Here is a 16,023-nt window from a genome sequence, read left to right as displayed (position 1 = left end):
CTTACAGTTTCCTCTGGGAACTGATAGAACCTATCAGCTGGCCAGTTTGAATATGGACAATTCTCTAAGCCACTTAAAGTTGTGATCACCTCTGTGATCCACATTTAAGAATAGGCAAACTCCCCCTCCAAGCTCTCTCTCGTTTCCGGCGCTGGCACAGGTGGCTGCAGGCCCCGTGTGGGGGCCAACGGGCCCGGCCAGGCCCTGCTTGGGCCAGGCCGGGCCGGGCCACGGCCATCCTGGAGCCATGGACCTGTTCCAGCCATGGAACCCCCCCCCCACTGCCTTGCCGTGGGCAGCCGGAGCGGCTCGGCTCTCCCCCCTCTCCACTGCGATAAGAAAAATTCAACATTCCAGCTGCAAAGCTGCAAGGCCGAGGTGAGATTAACCCTTTTATTGCTGTGAAGAGCTGAAAACCTGAGGGAAGAGAGAGAGGAGATGCTTAAAGCTGAAATTCTGTTGTGAAGCTATGATATATCAGAGTATCCTGTTGTAATTTCATGAAGATACGGGGGGTGGAGTGTTCAACTCGTGAGCAAAAGCACCTGCGCTGAGATAGGCAGATGCTGACGCAGCTGTAATTTCATGAGAAGTTTGGACAGGGAGAGATGAACCAGATGAGGACTTTTGCTCCAAACGGGAAAGGAGAAAACCTCAGTCCGTAGAGATGAACCAGATGAGGACTTTTGCTCCGAACGGGAAAGGAGAAAACCTCAGTCCGTAGAGATGCTCCCAGAGATAGTCCTAAAGATGAAGATGATTAAGACCCTTTGCTCCCAGGGAAGGAGAAGGGCCTCTGTTTTTGTTTCTGAACGGCTCAACCTTAAAATTGTACCCCAAAAAACTTCAAGAGTGGACCCTCGAACGCAGTTGCGGGAAAAGCTGCAAGTCGGGGGAAAGGACTCACACGCAGGCAGAGAGACTCCTCTTCCTAAATGGACTGAACAATATTTGGAAGTGGGCGGCTGTCTCGTTGTGATAATGTTTTCATAGCACGAGCAAGAAGAGACTTCTCTTTCTAAATGGACTGAACAAGGTTATTATGGAAGTGGTAAACAGACTGAACATCTCAAGGGTTGTCTTTTCACATTGTCAGTGGGAGAAGGGAGGAAGGTGGGGGGAGGAGGAGAGTTCTGAAGGTGGTATAATTTTTTTCTTCTTTTAGGTCTGTTAATAAACTTCTTTATATTCTTTCAAGTTTGGTGCCTGTTTTGCATTTCTCCTAATTCTTATCTCACAGCAGATAAACAGTAATGAGTATTTTGGACCAAACCACTACAGCTACCTAAAGCAGGCAGCAGCCAGGCAAATGGCTCAGTATCTGCGATGGGAACTCAGTGCCTGTCCTTGCCTCATCTGGGGTTTATGAGAGACAAGTTTCCTCTGTTTCCTAAGGACACCAAGAGTACATGTGGTCAGGGCTGACTCTCACGTAATGACCATCACAGGGAAACACCAGCTCTGGCCTGTGAGTTTAGCAGTTGAGCAATTTGCTGAGATGAGTCAACAAATTAGAGCTTGTTAGAGGTTGTGTCACCTCCTAAGAGAGATGTACCTCCATCCCCTACTGGTGTCCCCTGAGGGGAGGGAGGGAAGGAGGAAGGAAGGAAGGAAGGAAAGAAGGAAAGAAGGAAAGAAGGAAAGAAGGAAAGAAGGAAAGAAAGAAGGAAGGCAGGCATTAGGAACTCCAAAGGGAGCAGGGATACCTAAGTGGAGCTTTGGCCAGCAGGAGCAGTAAATCAAACAGGAATTTGCAAAGCAAAAAAGTACAAAAACCTGAAGTTTGAGACACACGGTGTCAGCGAGTCCTGCCTTGTCCTTGAGCTGCTCATGGCATGGTTCTGCTAGGTGGTGGAGCTTGTTTCAGGACAGCAGTGATTGTGTGGTTAAAACCATTAGAGAGGACATTTCAAGTACAGTGGACTAAACATTAGGAAAAATTAGTAAGGAACAAGACTCTGGCCACCTTGCTAGACAATACAGTAGAACTCTGTTTACTAGCTCAGCTCAATGCTTGGAGAACAATTTATTTAAATCATCTCTCCCCTGCCAGTCATTAAGGAAAATCCACTTCATCAGATGTAGCATGAGCAGGAAATCACATCCAGCCCAGGGAGCTCAGTTCTGGACAGCCTCATTAACCTCAGCTGTCAGGTAACCAGCAATAGGCCAAGAGGAAATGGTCTGAAGTTGTGCCAGGATTTAGGAAAGATTTCTTCACTGAAAGAGTGTTCAGGCATTGGAACAGGCCACCCAGGGCAGTGGTGGAATGGCCATCCCTGGAAATGTTCAATAAATGTGTAGATTAGGTGCTTAGAGACATGGTCAGTGGTGTGCTTGACAGTGCTGGGTTGGCAGCTGGACTTGATGATCTTAGAGGGCTTTTCCAACCTAAATGATTCTGTGCTTCCATGGTTCTATCACACGGACGACATGAGGATGAGAGATGCCAGGAGATCCCTGCAGCATTGGGACACTGATGAATCAGAGCCTCTGGGGCCATGAGTGTAGAAGCCTGAAAATTCCTATCCCCAACCCAGTTTAGGAGTAGTTCCCAGAAACCACGGGATTAAAATAAAATTTAAAAAAAAAACAACCAAAAACCAACCCAAACAAAACCTCAAACCAGTCCTGAAATACTTTTATGACGTAGAGGGAATTTAGGCAGCTTCCTAGGTGAGACCCATGTGTCAGGGAAGCTGAGGTCTGTCCTTGACTTAGTTTGGTTTGTACCATTTACACTACACGCTAAAAGGTGCCAGCAGATCATCCACTACCTCACGTGAACCAGATGTGCGCTTGGGGAAGGGGAGCCTCAAAGGGTCTGTTTCTCTTTATTTTGTGTGCTTGCAGTCAGCTTCTCTTCTCTGAGAGCGTCTTTGGTAGGCGGGGAGGGATCCTCCATAGCAGCAGCGTCCTCAGCCTCCTTGGCATCGCTGTGGCACAGGAAACTTCGAGCCGAGGTTTAGCCCTGCCCCGTATATCCCGTGTCAGCGTGCCACAGCACGAGAGGACGTGTGCCCGGGTGCCTGCAGCACACGGCAGCATCCCAGGTGGATAACCTGCGGTCCAGCCCCGCGCTGGGAAAGGTGTGCGCCGAGCAGCACAGCTCTGGGCACAGCTGGGACGCCCAGGTGACACACCTGAGCACACCGAGCTCAGTCCCTGGCCCCGGAGAGCAGCGCAGCCGAGTCCTGTGCCCCCCTGACGGGGAGGGCATCCGAGGCAGCGCTCCGGCGGAACGACCGCCCCAAAGCCGTCCCCTGGCCGGGACACTTGTCCCGACCCCAGCCCTCCCCTCGCCTTTGGGAGCTGAACCCCCCGGCCCCGCTGCGGAGCCGAGGTGCGGGGCCCGTGTCCCAGCACGCTGCAAAGAGTTAAGCCCTGGCTCTGTTGGTATTTCCAGCGGCTCCCAAAATCGGCTGAGACGGGGAGCGCCCGGATTGGCTGCGTACGGCCGGTAGTAATTAGTATCAGATATCAAACTTCTGTCTTTGCTAAGACCCTTTCCGATAGTCGCTGCTCCCCGCTAGACGATGACATCAGCCAGGACACCCAGCTGCTGGTAGTAAACTCCGGGCGGGAGGAGGCTCCCGCTGGCTCCACGTTAATTAGTTCAACACAGCACAGGGGGAGCAGTTGGTGTCTGTGCAGGGTCAGTGCTGGATGGGACCAAAACTTACAAAGCCACTTGCTGCTCCTTGCCAGCCGGCTGTAAAAGCACCCAGAGAGTCCAGGAGAGCTGGATGAATCCTGTGCACCAGCCACGGCTTGGTCGGCTTTTCCCTGTGGAGGAAGTTAATGGTTTAAGTGAGGGGCGTCTGGATCTGGTCCCTGAGTCACCATGACACTCCTGGGGTCTGAGCACTCCTTGCTGATTCGGAGCAAGTTCAGATCAGGTAGGGAAAACCTTGAGATTTCTCTTAAAACTTCTCTCTCTGTCACGCCGCAGCCACAGACTGTTTTGCATTAAATGTTCGGAAGCAGCATGTGAGCAAAAGACTCGAGGGGTCGTAGAGCTGTCACGGCTTTGCTCTTACAGAGGCTGTTCCACAAGTGGAGAGACGCATCTTCCTTCCTTCCTTCCTCTCTCTTGCTTTTTTCCTCCTGGTTTTTCATTGTGTTTGATTTATGTCTGTGGTTTATTTTGGTAAAACTGCAGTTCCCGCTTCTCTTTCTCTGGCCCTGCTGTGAAGGATTTGGGCAGGAAGCCAAAAGGGCATCTGGGATAAACAAGGTGCCTAACGCCGTCCGTATATTCCAGGTGCTCTTGCAGGTCTGTCTGGGATAACCACGGAGAGGACGGGCCTGACACTCTCTCTGACAGGCAGGCAGCCGAGCTTGTTCCATTAAGTTGTGACTAATTGGAGAAAAATGAATTTGAAGAAATGCGTCATTTTTAGAAGTAAAAATAACAAATGGAACATGAAAAGTATTTAAAGTGACATCATCAGAGAAATAAAACCAGAGGCACACAATTGATTGCTGCTCGCGGAGGGCTTGCAAGTAAAACATGCCTCCAGCTCATAAGTCAGGGGAAGCACCGGGCAGGGGCTTCTCCGAGGATGTTCAGTGAGTGAAGGTGAACTATGGGACGGTGGCTTCTAGATCAGCCCCTCTGCTGGACGTTCATGCCTTTAGTCACTGGCTGCATCTATAGTAAGTATGCTCTCTTTGGGAGTGGGTATCCTGACTCGTAGTTTTTTTAATGATCACAACATACTGCAAATTTTAACAGCAATGCCAAAAAAACGCTGTCAAGGTGCTTTCTCTGACCTTCCTAGAGGTGAAGTTCTCCCTGGGAATATTATCTGTGAGGATGTGCAGATAAATCAGCTGCGTGTGCCGTATGGGAGGCTTTAAATCCAGGCAGGGCAGTCACGTTGGAACATGCACCCGGTCTGGCATGTCACCCACGCCGTGTGTGTTTTTGCCTCCTTACTCATTGTAGATAATGAAATGGGAGATTTATGGTACTGATGGGAGACATGAGTGGTGTTATCAGGATCTCTTAGATAGCTGGGTGGTCAACTTGAACTTTGTTTTCTCAGCAAATACAAAGTTGGCAATTGGCTGAAAACCCCAGAGTGTGTGTGCAAACACAAGTGTCCTAGTCTGGCTGAATTATACAAAGCCTGGGTCCAGGTCTTTGGTGTGGTTTCCATATCTCTCTGATCTTACATTTCATTAGATTAAGTCATTCCTTAAATTTTGTTGGTATATTATGGTACACTGATGTTCGTTTGAAAAAAATCTCTGTCTGTAACAATTCCTCCAGCATGTACAAAGCAACACTGCCACCTCCCTGAGGAGAGGAGGACGGGCTGTGCATTGTCCCTGCATTCTTTTCAAATGAACCAGGATTGTTTTCAAGGCTCATTTCTGGTTTATTTGTAAGCTGGCTTCACTATGGAACCAACAGTGGGCTCTCTAAACATATTTTTCAAATGATTCTCCAAGAAAAGTAAACTTTGTGGGTCTTTGCTTCCATAAATTCTAGTGCCTTTCAGCATTTCTAGGACAGTCAATTTGTGGGGCATTCTTTCGTCCATGATTTATTCCCACAGCCGCTATCCCTTGCTATGGCCTGGTGAAAGACAAGCTTCCCATTTGACAAGATTTCTCTGCCTATTGATTTTGTTGGAGCTGGGCTCACCAAAATCCCAAATGCGTGTCTGCACCTCGCTGTCCCCATGGCTGTGACCGCTGGCAACGTGGGACATGCCCACAGCACAACCCTGGTTGTCAGAGTGTGTGAGACAGGGGAGGAGAGCAGGATGCTGAGAAACCCAAATAAGTCAATAAAGCTGCTTTCAGTTTGTGCTGGATTTTTAATAACATGGGGAATAGAGAAGAAAGAACTAACATTTAATGGAATCTCGTTTATTTGCAAAGTCTCTATGGGACAGTTTCCTGTGGCATGCCTGCTCTGTGTGCAGGTTTTGTCAGCTGTAAAGCCCCACAAGGATGGCAGGAGGTGCAGAGCTCTGATTTACCAACCTCCATTCGCTTGGAAGAGGGTTGAAAGTCTCCTACAGCCCATGGCTGTGCCCCACACCGTCCTGCATGGCTCAGGGGCTGTGACACGGGACAGCAGCAGCTCCAGAGCTGTGTAGCTTGCACAGAGGCAGGAGGGATCAGCCCCCGAAATGCCAAGCCACGCTCAGCCGTGCGCCTTTGCTTTGGAAACGCTCTGGAGCCGGCAGGTGTGAGGCTCTGTTTGCTCCCCAGGTTTGGGAAGGATTAGCTGTGCTCCATGACTCATGATGAGTCTGAATCCCTTTTGAAGGATTCCAGGCCAATATTAAAGAGGGCTGAAGTAAATCTTAATAACTAAACTTTTGCTCTCTCTCCACGGCCTGCAGGCGCTGAGCAGCCGAAGGAGCTATGTGAGTGTGCTAAGGGGAGCTAGAGATACACTACTTGTTGTTTCCTCATCCCAGAATCCCTTTAATCTCCATGTTATACACCAGGCAGAAAGTAGAGCAAGGAGGTGGCAGCTAGGAGATGGTGGCACTGCTGTGGCTGCAGGGTCAGCTCTCCGGTCTCTCGCTTCCATCTGACAGCAGCAGTAGCAAGGAAAATGTGTTTGTCCAGGAAAGGTTGCTGTGCTGGTGGCAGTGCCTTTTCACAGTGTGCCCAGCGAGCACCCCTTGAGTGCCACAGAGGTTTCTCCTGTCCTTGTCTCTCCAGTGGTCCCATGAAGGACCAGCACAGCTGTGCCATGTGGAGGGACCGTGGCTATCCCAGTGCCAGGCACCAGGAACCGCTCCAGAGGAGAGAGGGAAAATCACCACCATGCTGCAGTCCTGCAGGGTCCCACTTCCCATCCTCAAGGATCTGTGTGCCTCTTTATTTTGTCTGTTTGGTCAAAGATAAATATTCTGGTCTGAGGTCATCCTGACAAATTTTGCAGGAATGATGATTCTTCAAGTCTGCCATGCTATCCTGTACGATCCAGCTGTCAATGGGATTGCACTACATCAACCAGGACATCTAAGTGCTGTTCCAGAAACACATTTAACTCTTCCCAGAGATGATAATTTATGTGATCTCTTGCTCTGAGTACAAACCAATTGTTCTCCAGCAGTGGAGAAGCACTGGCATCGGACAAAGCAAACAAAGCTGACAAATGCAGATCCAACCTTAACCCTGACCCTTTTTTTGCAGCTATATGGAAAGAGCTTACAAGGCCAACATCTGCCTAACTTCAGTGGTAATTCAGATAATTGGTGAGAAGTGAAAGTTTAACACAATAAATCAGGCTCTGCATGGCTTGGCATGGGGTACCAAGACCTAATTGTGGACACATGGGTGTGGGTTTGCAGAGAAGACTTGCCTGGCTCCATGCAGGAAAGCATTCATGCTTACACATAAGGCTTGAATGAAACTGAGATGGGAGAGGAATTTATTCTGTCTGCCTCCGGTGGCGAGAGCAATTTGGACCAAAATCAGCAGGTCAATAAAGGCAGAAGAGAATAAGTCTTGGTAGGGTGTTTGGCCAGGCGTTTTGGCAGAACCTTTATTTTGATATTTGTGGTGTCCAAAGATAAAGCATGCGCCTGTGTTTCCTCTCAGATTGTGAACTCATACAGGTCACAGTCAGTGTGTGTGTTCAAACCACGGCCTCACTGTAACTGATGAGACCGTTTTGTGAAGTTTTTGTAAAACACTGCCTTGATGTAGATCAGTTTGTGCTTGGTTTCGTTCTTCTGGCCTCTTATACCTCAGTGTTTTAGTGGGCAGTCATGGGTTTCTTTGTCAGCCAAGCATGTGTTATAGCACAGATCGAAATGTACCTCACTGTGCTTCAGGGGACACCTGTCTGGGCTGCTCACGGGGATGCTGAAGGGGTGACTCCAAGGTGAGAGCCTTTTCTCAGGACCACGGTGAGGTTGGGTTTGTTATGAAGGACACGGCCCTCAGAGGGATTTCACAGCTGGTTGTGCCCATTTGGTGGTCTGGGCTCCTTGCTAGCCAGCTGTGCTAGCCTAGTATCTCTTCCAAGGTACCTGAAGACCTGGACTTGGGGTTAGAAATATAGTTCTCACCAATGTAGAGACTTTTCGGTGCAGTCTCCCAGGTAACACACACAGTTGTAGCACATCTGTCTGTTAGAAGCAAAATGCTCCCAGCTCCGAGGTGACATCACAGGCAGAGATAAAGCAGCACCCTCCTGGGAAAGGACTGTCCATGGCTGTCCTGGCTGAGCAGTGCCATTTCCAGCTTCATCTCTGGGCTTTGTCTCTGCTCACACAGGTCCCACTGAGGCCACGTTGTCAGAGGATAACATTGGCCTGGAGATGTGATGTTACAGAGAAATCACTTTGTGGCTCGTGGCTATGGGCAGAGCAGGTGAGCTCCATGAGATCCATGGAGGGGCTCAAGACAAAGTCTGGCCAAGGTGTTTTTGCAAAACAGCAGCTCCAGAAAAGCGAGTCCTTCAATGCTCTGCTGTTGTCAGCACCCAGGAGGCTGGCTGGCTTGTCACCCAGCTCAGAGTCACTCCACGCTGGAGTTTGGTGCCAGCCTGCTGCTCAGCTGGGAAGGAGCCCCATGGTCCTGCCCACACCCTGCTTTGAGAACCGACTCCTGCTCCTGGTGCAGCTGCAAGGAACAGACACAGTCCTGAGAAGGCCACAAACAACATGATTGAACCTGCCAGAGTGCCAGCCCTGATCCTGCCCTGATGGGACCTTGGGACAGTCAAAGGACCCCGGGGGCAGCTCCTCTCCCCCATCAGGCTCACACAATACCTGGGACATTTTATGGAAAGCCAGTCTCACAGCCTGCAGCAGTCCTGCCTTTCAAAGGTGGCTGGGTCCGAAACAAGGCCAGGAGTTGGACTTGGTTGCAATTCTGATTGCAGGTCCACTTTCTGCCAGTGAGTGTGTGAGCAGGGGCAGGTCAGCAGGTTCCTCTGGTGCACACCACAGCCATGGACTGCCCTGTGTTTCACCTTTGCTCAGCTGCTGTTTGATGGGCAACTAAACTGCTGCTGTTGCCAACAGGAGCCCCCCCTCCCCACTCCCAATTTGTTGCCAACTCCCCCCACCCCAGCAGAGCTGTCCCCATCCTGTGCACCACTGAGGTGCACTCACATTCCCCAAACCCCAGCTCTGAGCCATGGAGGGCAGGAACGAGCTGCTGGTGGCAGAAGGGGCAGGGACTTGCTTTCAGTGGTCTCCTTTCTGGAGATAGAGCGGCCCCAACCCTAGATCACGTCAGCCATGGCTTTGCCTGCCTGTCCCAGTCCTGAGCCCTGTGAGGAGGGCACTTCCCCCACTCCATGGGACACGTGCCTCATGCTGCTCAGCCCCCTGTGCTGCTCAAGCCAATTCCCCAAGGAGAGGATGGTGCTGGGGGTGCTCTGGCCATACCCCAGTGGGGGGATGCTCTGAAGGAGGTGATAAAATCCCATCCCACCCTGACTGTCTGCTGAGCACTGGCCCCAAAGTGTCCTGGCAGGCTGAAGCAGATGGCTGGATCTGCCTGTTCCTGGGGTGAAGATTTGAACATGTCTTTTCTGTGCATCACCAGGCCAGGCAAGGCCCAAGCTGTCCTCTGAGCTTTCTACAGCTCTGAGCTCAGCTCCTAGAGAGGAGGGTGACTCATGACTTCAAGTCACAGGCAGTGCTCAAAGCTTGGGCCACCAAAGGCAGCTGTGACTGATGCCAGGAGGTCTTGTCTGCACCACTGACACAGCCCTACTGCACAGGACATTTCTGGAAGCCAATATCAGTGAATGGGACCTGGTGCTAGCATGGAAGTGAGGAGTATTTCTAACAGAAAAAGTACACGAGCAAATTCACTGGGATAGGTCTGCCATGTGTCTCACCATCCCAGGAGGATTTCTCATCGTGGGCTACCCCAGGAGGCAGCAGGGTTGCTGAAAGAAAGGCTGTCTCCCAGCTGGTGGTCACACAGGATGACCAGTGTGCATGGCTGCTCCCTGGCTGGCACTTCTCACCATCCAAGCTGGTGCAGGCAGGTAACAAGGATGCTGGGCAGGGTGGGACCAAGATCGTCTCTTCAGTGCTCCAGCCACCACTCTTCGTATGATAAATGTTCCTCTGAAGAGTTAGCAGAGCAGTTCCCTTGAAAAATAAGAATATTTATGACAATTTAATTCCTGTACAGCACTCAGAGCTCAGGCCTCTAGACACGCAGCAAAGGAAGAGGACTGGAACGCAGCTCGGGTCAGACAGCTTCAACAGATTTCAAGGAAAGAAGCAGCTAAGTGGTGGTTTGGATGGTGCCAGGGGCTCCTCCAGCCCTGTTTTCAAGTGCTCTTGGTTGTAAGGGAAAGGTGCAAGCCCTAAGCTGGCATCTGCCAAGCTGCAGCACTGCCTCAGAGGCTGCTTCCCTCTTGTCCAGGCATGTTCAGCATTATTGTCTGACACTGTCCACTTTGTTTCTTCAGGTGGTTTGCAACAGGTTTTAGAAGTTCACAGAGATATTTGAGAGTCACGTCATGCATCCTACTTGCATGAGGAGGTCCAGATTGGGATGAATATTTGGTGGCTGAAATAACTGTTTCAAATGTTGAGTGTGTGCTGCTCCTGGAAATGGCTGGTACTTGCACTGGCCTGTCCTCACATTTTTTGACAGGATGGTCTGAACAGACAGTGATGGATAAAATTTTCCTCCTTGCCCTGTAGTTTAAGAATGGGCCAGACTTAGGATGTTTGTAAGCTCAGCACGGCCCACAATGAGCTCCGTGACCTGCCCATGGAATTGTTCAGCTCTCACACCAGAGCAGTGAGTGACACTGCTGGGTCATGGCCTTTCTACCCATCAGCACAAAAACCAAATTGGAGACCTTTTCTCCTCGCACAAAATTATCATTACACAGTCCCAGATCCCCTCTGTGGCAGTCTATCCACAGGGCAGGAGGCAAAGGAGAGGCTGTGAGGTGGAGCGTGGACCAGCTGCAGTGGGGTGGGATCCCCCAGACCGTGCCCTGCTCACTGGAAGGCAGTGGGATCTGGGAAATCTGGGTTCCCAAGCACTGCTCCTGTAGCCAAGCAGTGGGAGAGCTGTGGCAGGGAAACCCACACGTTCTCATCACTTCTTGCATCAGGGCAGATGACGAATCTTACACCCACCACAGGGAAAATCATCATCACCTTCCAAGCTATGCTCCAAGGGGATTTGTACCCTCTCCTTTTTCTCCTCACCAGCTGGCTGCTCCACGAGGCTGGTGAATTGTTTGTTTGCTAGGAAGGGCTATGAAATAAGCAGAAGCAGCAGGGAATGCAGGCCCTGAATGCACGGACTGTTAGAATCCCCCTTGCCAATGTGGATGTGGTGCATCACTTGGCCTGGCTGTGTCGGAAGTTGGAGTGAAATGGTGCAAATAATTTGGCACACGTGGGAGCTGTGAAGGGAAGTGATGGAGGATCCTCCCTCGGGATATTTTGCAGCTTGATGGGGCACTGCTGTGTCCTTGGCAGGGTGGTGTGTGTGACTCCAGAAGGCTTTGCTGTCTCTGATTCCTGTTAATAACGTGATGTTGTGTGTAAGTTGCCTCAGTTGAAGGCGGGATGCTCTAATGCCTGGGGCACTGGACCAGGACTAGGAGAGTAGAGAACCATTCCTGGGTGAGCGACAAATTGGTTTTATTCTTGGACAGTCTCTGACCTCCCTTAGCTCACCTATTCGTAAAGATCCATCTCTTCCTCAGGGAAAGTGCCAAGCTCTGCACAGTTCTTCAGTATTGTGAGCACTCCCAGAGAAGGTTCCACACAGAGAAACTGGGGTACAGCTCACCCTGTGTCAGATACCAGCCAGGAGCTGCTTACCTTTAACCTGCCTGCACAGCCCAGGAGGAAAGATGGGCATTCCCAAAGCATGGACTGCCTCATTTGGTTCTGAGGGCCCCAAGGGGGATGACTTCTGCAAAGGGGGTGCAGATAAGGGGGTGCAATGTAGGCACCCAGAGTGTGAGAGTCTAAATCCATGTCCACAGGCAGAACCAGCACTGACTGGGGGTGGTGCCATGGGGCAGAGGAGACTCTCCTGGCAGCAAGGTTTGCCAGTGACTTCAGCCACCAGCTTCACCCTGGCTTAAGGCAAACAGCACACACACAGACTTTACCACATACTGAAGGCTACATTTTTCCCTCGCAGCAAGAATCTATCTTTGGTGTCCGAAGAAGCGCTGGAATTTGGCAGGAGATCGTTGTCCCACATGAGGCCTTCACTAAACATTTGCTCTGAATGTGAAACATGGTTTGTACAGAGGACACGGAAAAGTCACAAGCAATGGCATCTCAGGGAGCCTCATGCTTTGGGGACTGCTCTGGAAGGGATTATTTTTCAGCTCCATCCCACATCCCAGGAAAGCTGTGCTGTAGACATGAGCTGTTGGCAGAGCTCAGCAGGTTGCTCCCACGGACAAAAATGCTGTTCCTGCCCTTCTTTTCCTTCCAACCCCAGCTCGTTCAGGGCTGCTCAGGAGAAGCAGCCTGGGGCTGTGCTGGTGGGTAGGGAATTCTGCAGTTATGTTGTGACTGAGGTGCCTGTCCTCGTGGCAAGCTGTACTGAGCTTCCAGCAGGAAAGCACGGAATTGAGTTTTGTGTTTTACCTTGTGATAAGGATTTGTCTTGAAGACAAATTTGCAAAACCAAAGGTGTAGAATATGATACTAACTCAAAGTTAGGCATGGTTACCTGGGTGATGGGATGAGCTAAATTGTTCACAAGGCTGGTCCAGCAGCAGCAGGGATCAGTGCCAGTCCTCTGTGCCACACGCAGACCCCACACACTTTGTCCCTGTATTAGCACCTCAGTACAATCCTGCCCCTTTCCCTGACAGTCTCTCTCTCACAGTTTTACAGCTGCGGCTCCAGCAGAGAAGGACCCGTGAGCAGCTGGCAGACCAAGGCATCATGCCACGTGAGTATCTTCTTCTTCCTTTCTCATCCTGGCTCAGAGGGCTGTGCTCATCCTGGGCACTGCTGGGACACTGTCTGGCACCAGCTGCCCGCTCAGACCCACACAGCTCAGAGCAAAGTGCTACCAGGGGGACTTTGCTTCCTGCCCTGCAGAAATCTGATGATCCCTGGTGCTGTACAGTGCATTTGTCACACAGACCATAATGCCCCTGCTCAAACTGAAGCAAGGAGAGATTCTTACCTTACACCATCCAAAATTTCAGCTGCAGAGCTCCCCATCCCAGAGGTCACTGTAGCAGGACAAGCATATCCAGCTCAAGCAGAGGACTCACACAGTTGTTCACGTAGGCAAGGGCAGAGAACCTCCTGTAAAAGCCAGGAGCCTCTGGGACAGGACAAGGAAGAGGATGAGAGGGCTCATTCCAGGAGGCTGGGGAGGAAGGCAGCTCTGGGGAACTGCCATGGCCCTGGTGCAGACAGGCAGCCCCTGGAGGATTGAGACATACCCAGATGCTGATCCCACATGGCAGGGCTGTCAGTGCACACCTGAGGCCAGTGAACCCCCACAGGGGCTGCTTGCTGCAGAGTGACAAACGTGTTCCCTCTCTGACCCCATCCACCCCTGCTCGCCTGGCATTCGAGCCTGAAGGACGAGCTCCAGGAGAGCATTGTCATAAAATCATTCTGCAGCAGAAAGTTGCTAGAGCCCAAAAAGTCAGTGAATGAAAACGATCCCCTTCTGCACCTGCAGGTGCATCATGAAACCTGTAGCACCACTGGAGAAAGGATGTTGGGAGCTCAGCCCTGCTCAGTGGAATACTCCATCCTGACCTAGCTCAGGCTCCATGTGCAAATCTGTGGTTATCTGGGACCCAGGTAGAGGATTATCCTTTCTGTCTCATCAAGGACCCCTTGGGTTCACTGCTAAGGTCACAATTTTCCAGAGGCTGTGTCACTTCTGTCTCTTCTGGTTGCTCTTGAAGACTGTGATGGAGCTCCTGCCTAAGCAGCAGAACACCACCTCTCTAAGAGCATGGCTCTAGCACTGCTTGCTGCACCCTGTCCATCCCCTGCCCCCCCAAGGACTGGGCCAAGCAACAGACACCTTCTCAGGACACTTTTGTCAGCATCAAGCATTAGGAAAACTTGAGCAGGATGACAAAAATCATGACTGCCAAAATGCTCAATGGGGTTTTAAGGCTGATAAATGCATACTCTTTCCATTTTTCACCTGTTTGTTTATTTCTTTAAACATTCAGATTTTATGCCGCCTGCACTCTGATCACAAGACTCCAGGAGCTGAAGCTTTAAACAAAATACTGTGGTATTTGTTAGAGTAATGCAAGAACTAGGAACACAGTCAGTGGCCAAAAATATGTCTAACATCTCCCAAATTGCAAAGTCCAGTCAGTAAAGGTGGGGACACTGGGACACTGTGCAGGACACCCCACTGCACACACACAGGGCAGCAGTGTCCCCTGAGAGGTTTGCACACCTGGGGCTGCTCTGCAAGGCTGCACTGTCACACGTGGCACCCGACATCTCAAACCTTACACACTGCAAAGTATTCAGCCAAATTTATTTGATGGCAACTGAAGGGTATTTTCCTGTTAGTTACAGCTTCTTTGCACTCCCAGCTTCTAGGCTGACATTTTGCAGTCTGGTTTCTGTCCAAGAAGACCATTTTGGGAAACTTGAGCACGGTTCACTCACTGAAAGTAATAGAAGAAAAGGCACTTATGCCATTATAAAAACAAACACGCAGAATTTAACTGCTGAATTTGACATCAGGAGGAAGTGTCAGATGTTAGCATTTAATACATGGGAGCCCCAGCCAGCTTCCCCATGGCTTGGGCATGTGCAGGCATTCCTTATGAAAAACAAGGCTTTGTTAACCATATCTTCCCATGCCATGTTGGTTCTGAGGACCAGCAGGTGAGTCCCCCCGACTGTGATGGACTGCAGAAACACCTGTGCTTGAAGGCCCTCCTGCTACACACAGCCACCACCTCGTCCTCTCACTGAAACCTTAAAGCCACTGTCCCAGGGTTATCAACGCCACACACAGCACCTCTGCCCTGGTGCCTCCAGGCCCTCACTCATTTCATGCTGAAATGTCATCCCCTGACAAGTCCTCTGAACTAGCAGTGTCTGTATTTGTTCTGCAGACTAATACAAGCTGCAGCACCCACATCATTCCTCCAAAAATCTTGGTACATTACTAAACTCCGCAGCACTTTCCTCTTGAATAGCATGGCACTTGGTCAGTGCCTGCAGCACGCTGCCAATGTCAGTACTTCACACGAGCAGGACTGGGAAACTCATCTCTCTTGCTAACTTCATTTTCTCATGTGCACTATTTGATTTTGCTTCTGATTAAACCAGCTGTCACCAGTGCTGGTGGCTGCTCACTGGAGCATGGCACAGCAACACCAGCTTGTCTGTTTGTCTGCTTTCCAAATGTCAGGAGTAGGAATGTGCCTTCTGGGTTTTTCTGTGATTCACTGGATGTTCCAGGGGTTGCCTGGGTGTTGACTACCAAAAGTCAATTCAGAGGACCCCCAAACCTTTCCTGTTTCTCCCCAGTCTTCTTTTCATCCTCCCCTAGACTGATGGAGGATAACAAGGCCTGCATGAAAATAGTTTCTGTCTTTATTGGATCCCATTCAGAAGATGGAAAGAGAATTTTTGTTGCCAAAGAAAGAGTTGCAGCAGACTGTTTTTGTGGGTCAGGACACCTTCCCCTTCCTTGTCCCAACAGGAACAGTTAGTTTTGTCTGCTTACACAGACAGAAAAGAATTTTTGTAGGATGTGAGAAGTATTAACCCCTTCACCATGTAAATTCTGCCTCGATTTCTACCGAACCACAGTAAACAAGGAAATGTGCAAGGTTCTCCATGACTCCAGTACAGACTGCTCCATGGGACTGGTGTTCACTGGTCCAAGAGCCAGGGATTATTGGCCTTTTTCTGGGAGCACCTCTGTGTTAATCCTCCTTGGAGTCAGGAGATGCTGAGGACATGGTCTGCTGCTTGTCTCCGTGCAGGGAGGTCTCATGTAACACATCTCCTTCTGAGCAGGGGACAGGACAAATGTCCAGTCATGGTCAGTGACAGGAGAGGG

General features: G+C 50.5%; 1 protein-coding gene across 13 annotated transcripts in view; it reads left to right on the top strand.

Moving 5' to 3' along the window:
• The window catches only part of MYOCD (myocardin), a 219,749-nt gene that overhangs the window by 179,931 nt on the left and 23,795 nt on the right, over positions 1-16,023 (top strand). For 7 of the 13 annotated variants that reach the window (XM_042022067.1, XM_042022073.1, XM_042022071.1 and 4 more), the window contains one exon: positions 12,835-12,900. In XM_042022067.1, the coding sequence (XP_041878001.1) occupies positions 12,835-12,900 (66 nt within the window). Of the gene's footprint in view, positions 1-3,511; positions 3,900-4,264; positions 4,660-12,834; positions 12,901-13,650; positions 13,776-16,023 lie in introns of those variants that run through there. The other 6 variants (XM_042022077.1, XM_042022069.1, XM_042022075.1 and 3 more) reach the window with 5 other exon arrangements.

The sequence above is a fragment of the Corvus kubaryi genome, unplaced genomic scaffold, assembly GCF_017639235.1.
Source record: "Corvus kubaryi isolate FWS band 111438036 unplaced genomic scaffold, C.kubaryi_AGA036_p1.0 37187, whole genome shotgun sequence".
NCBI lineage: Eukaryota > Metazoa > Chordata > Aves > Passeriformes > Corvidae > Corvus > Corvus kubaryi.
Note: the sequence above shows the minus strand (reverse complement) of the source record. Positions and strands in the feature narration are given on the sequence as shown.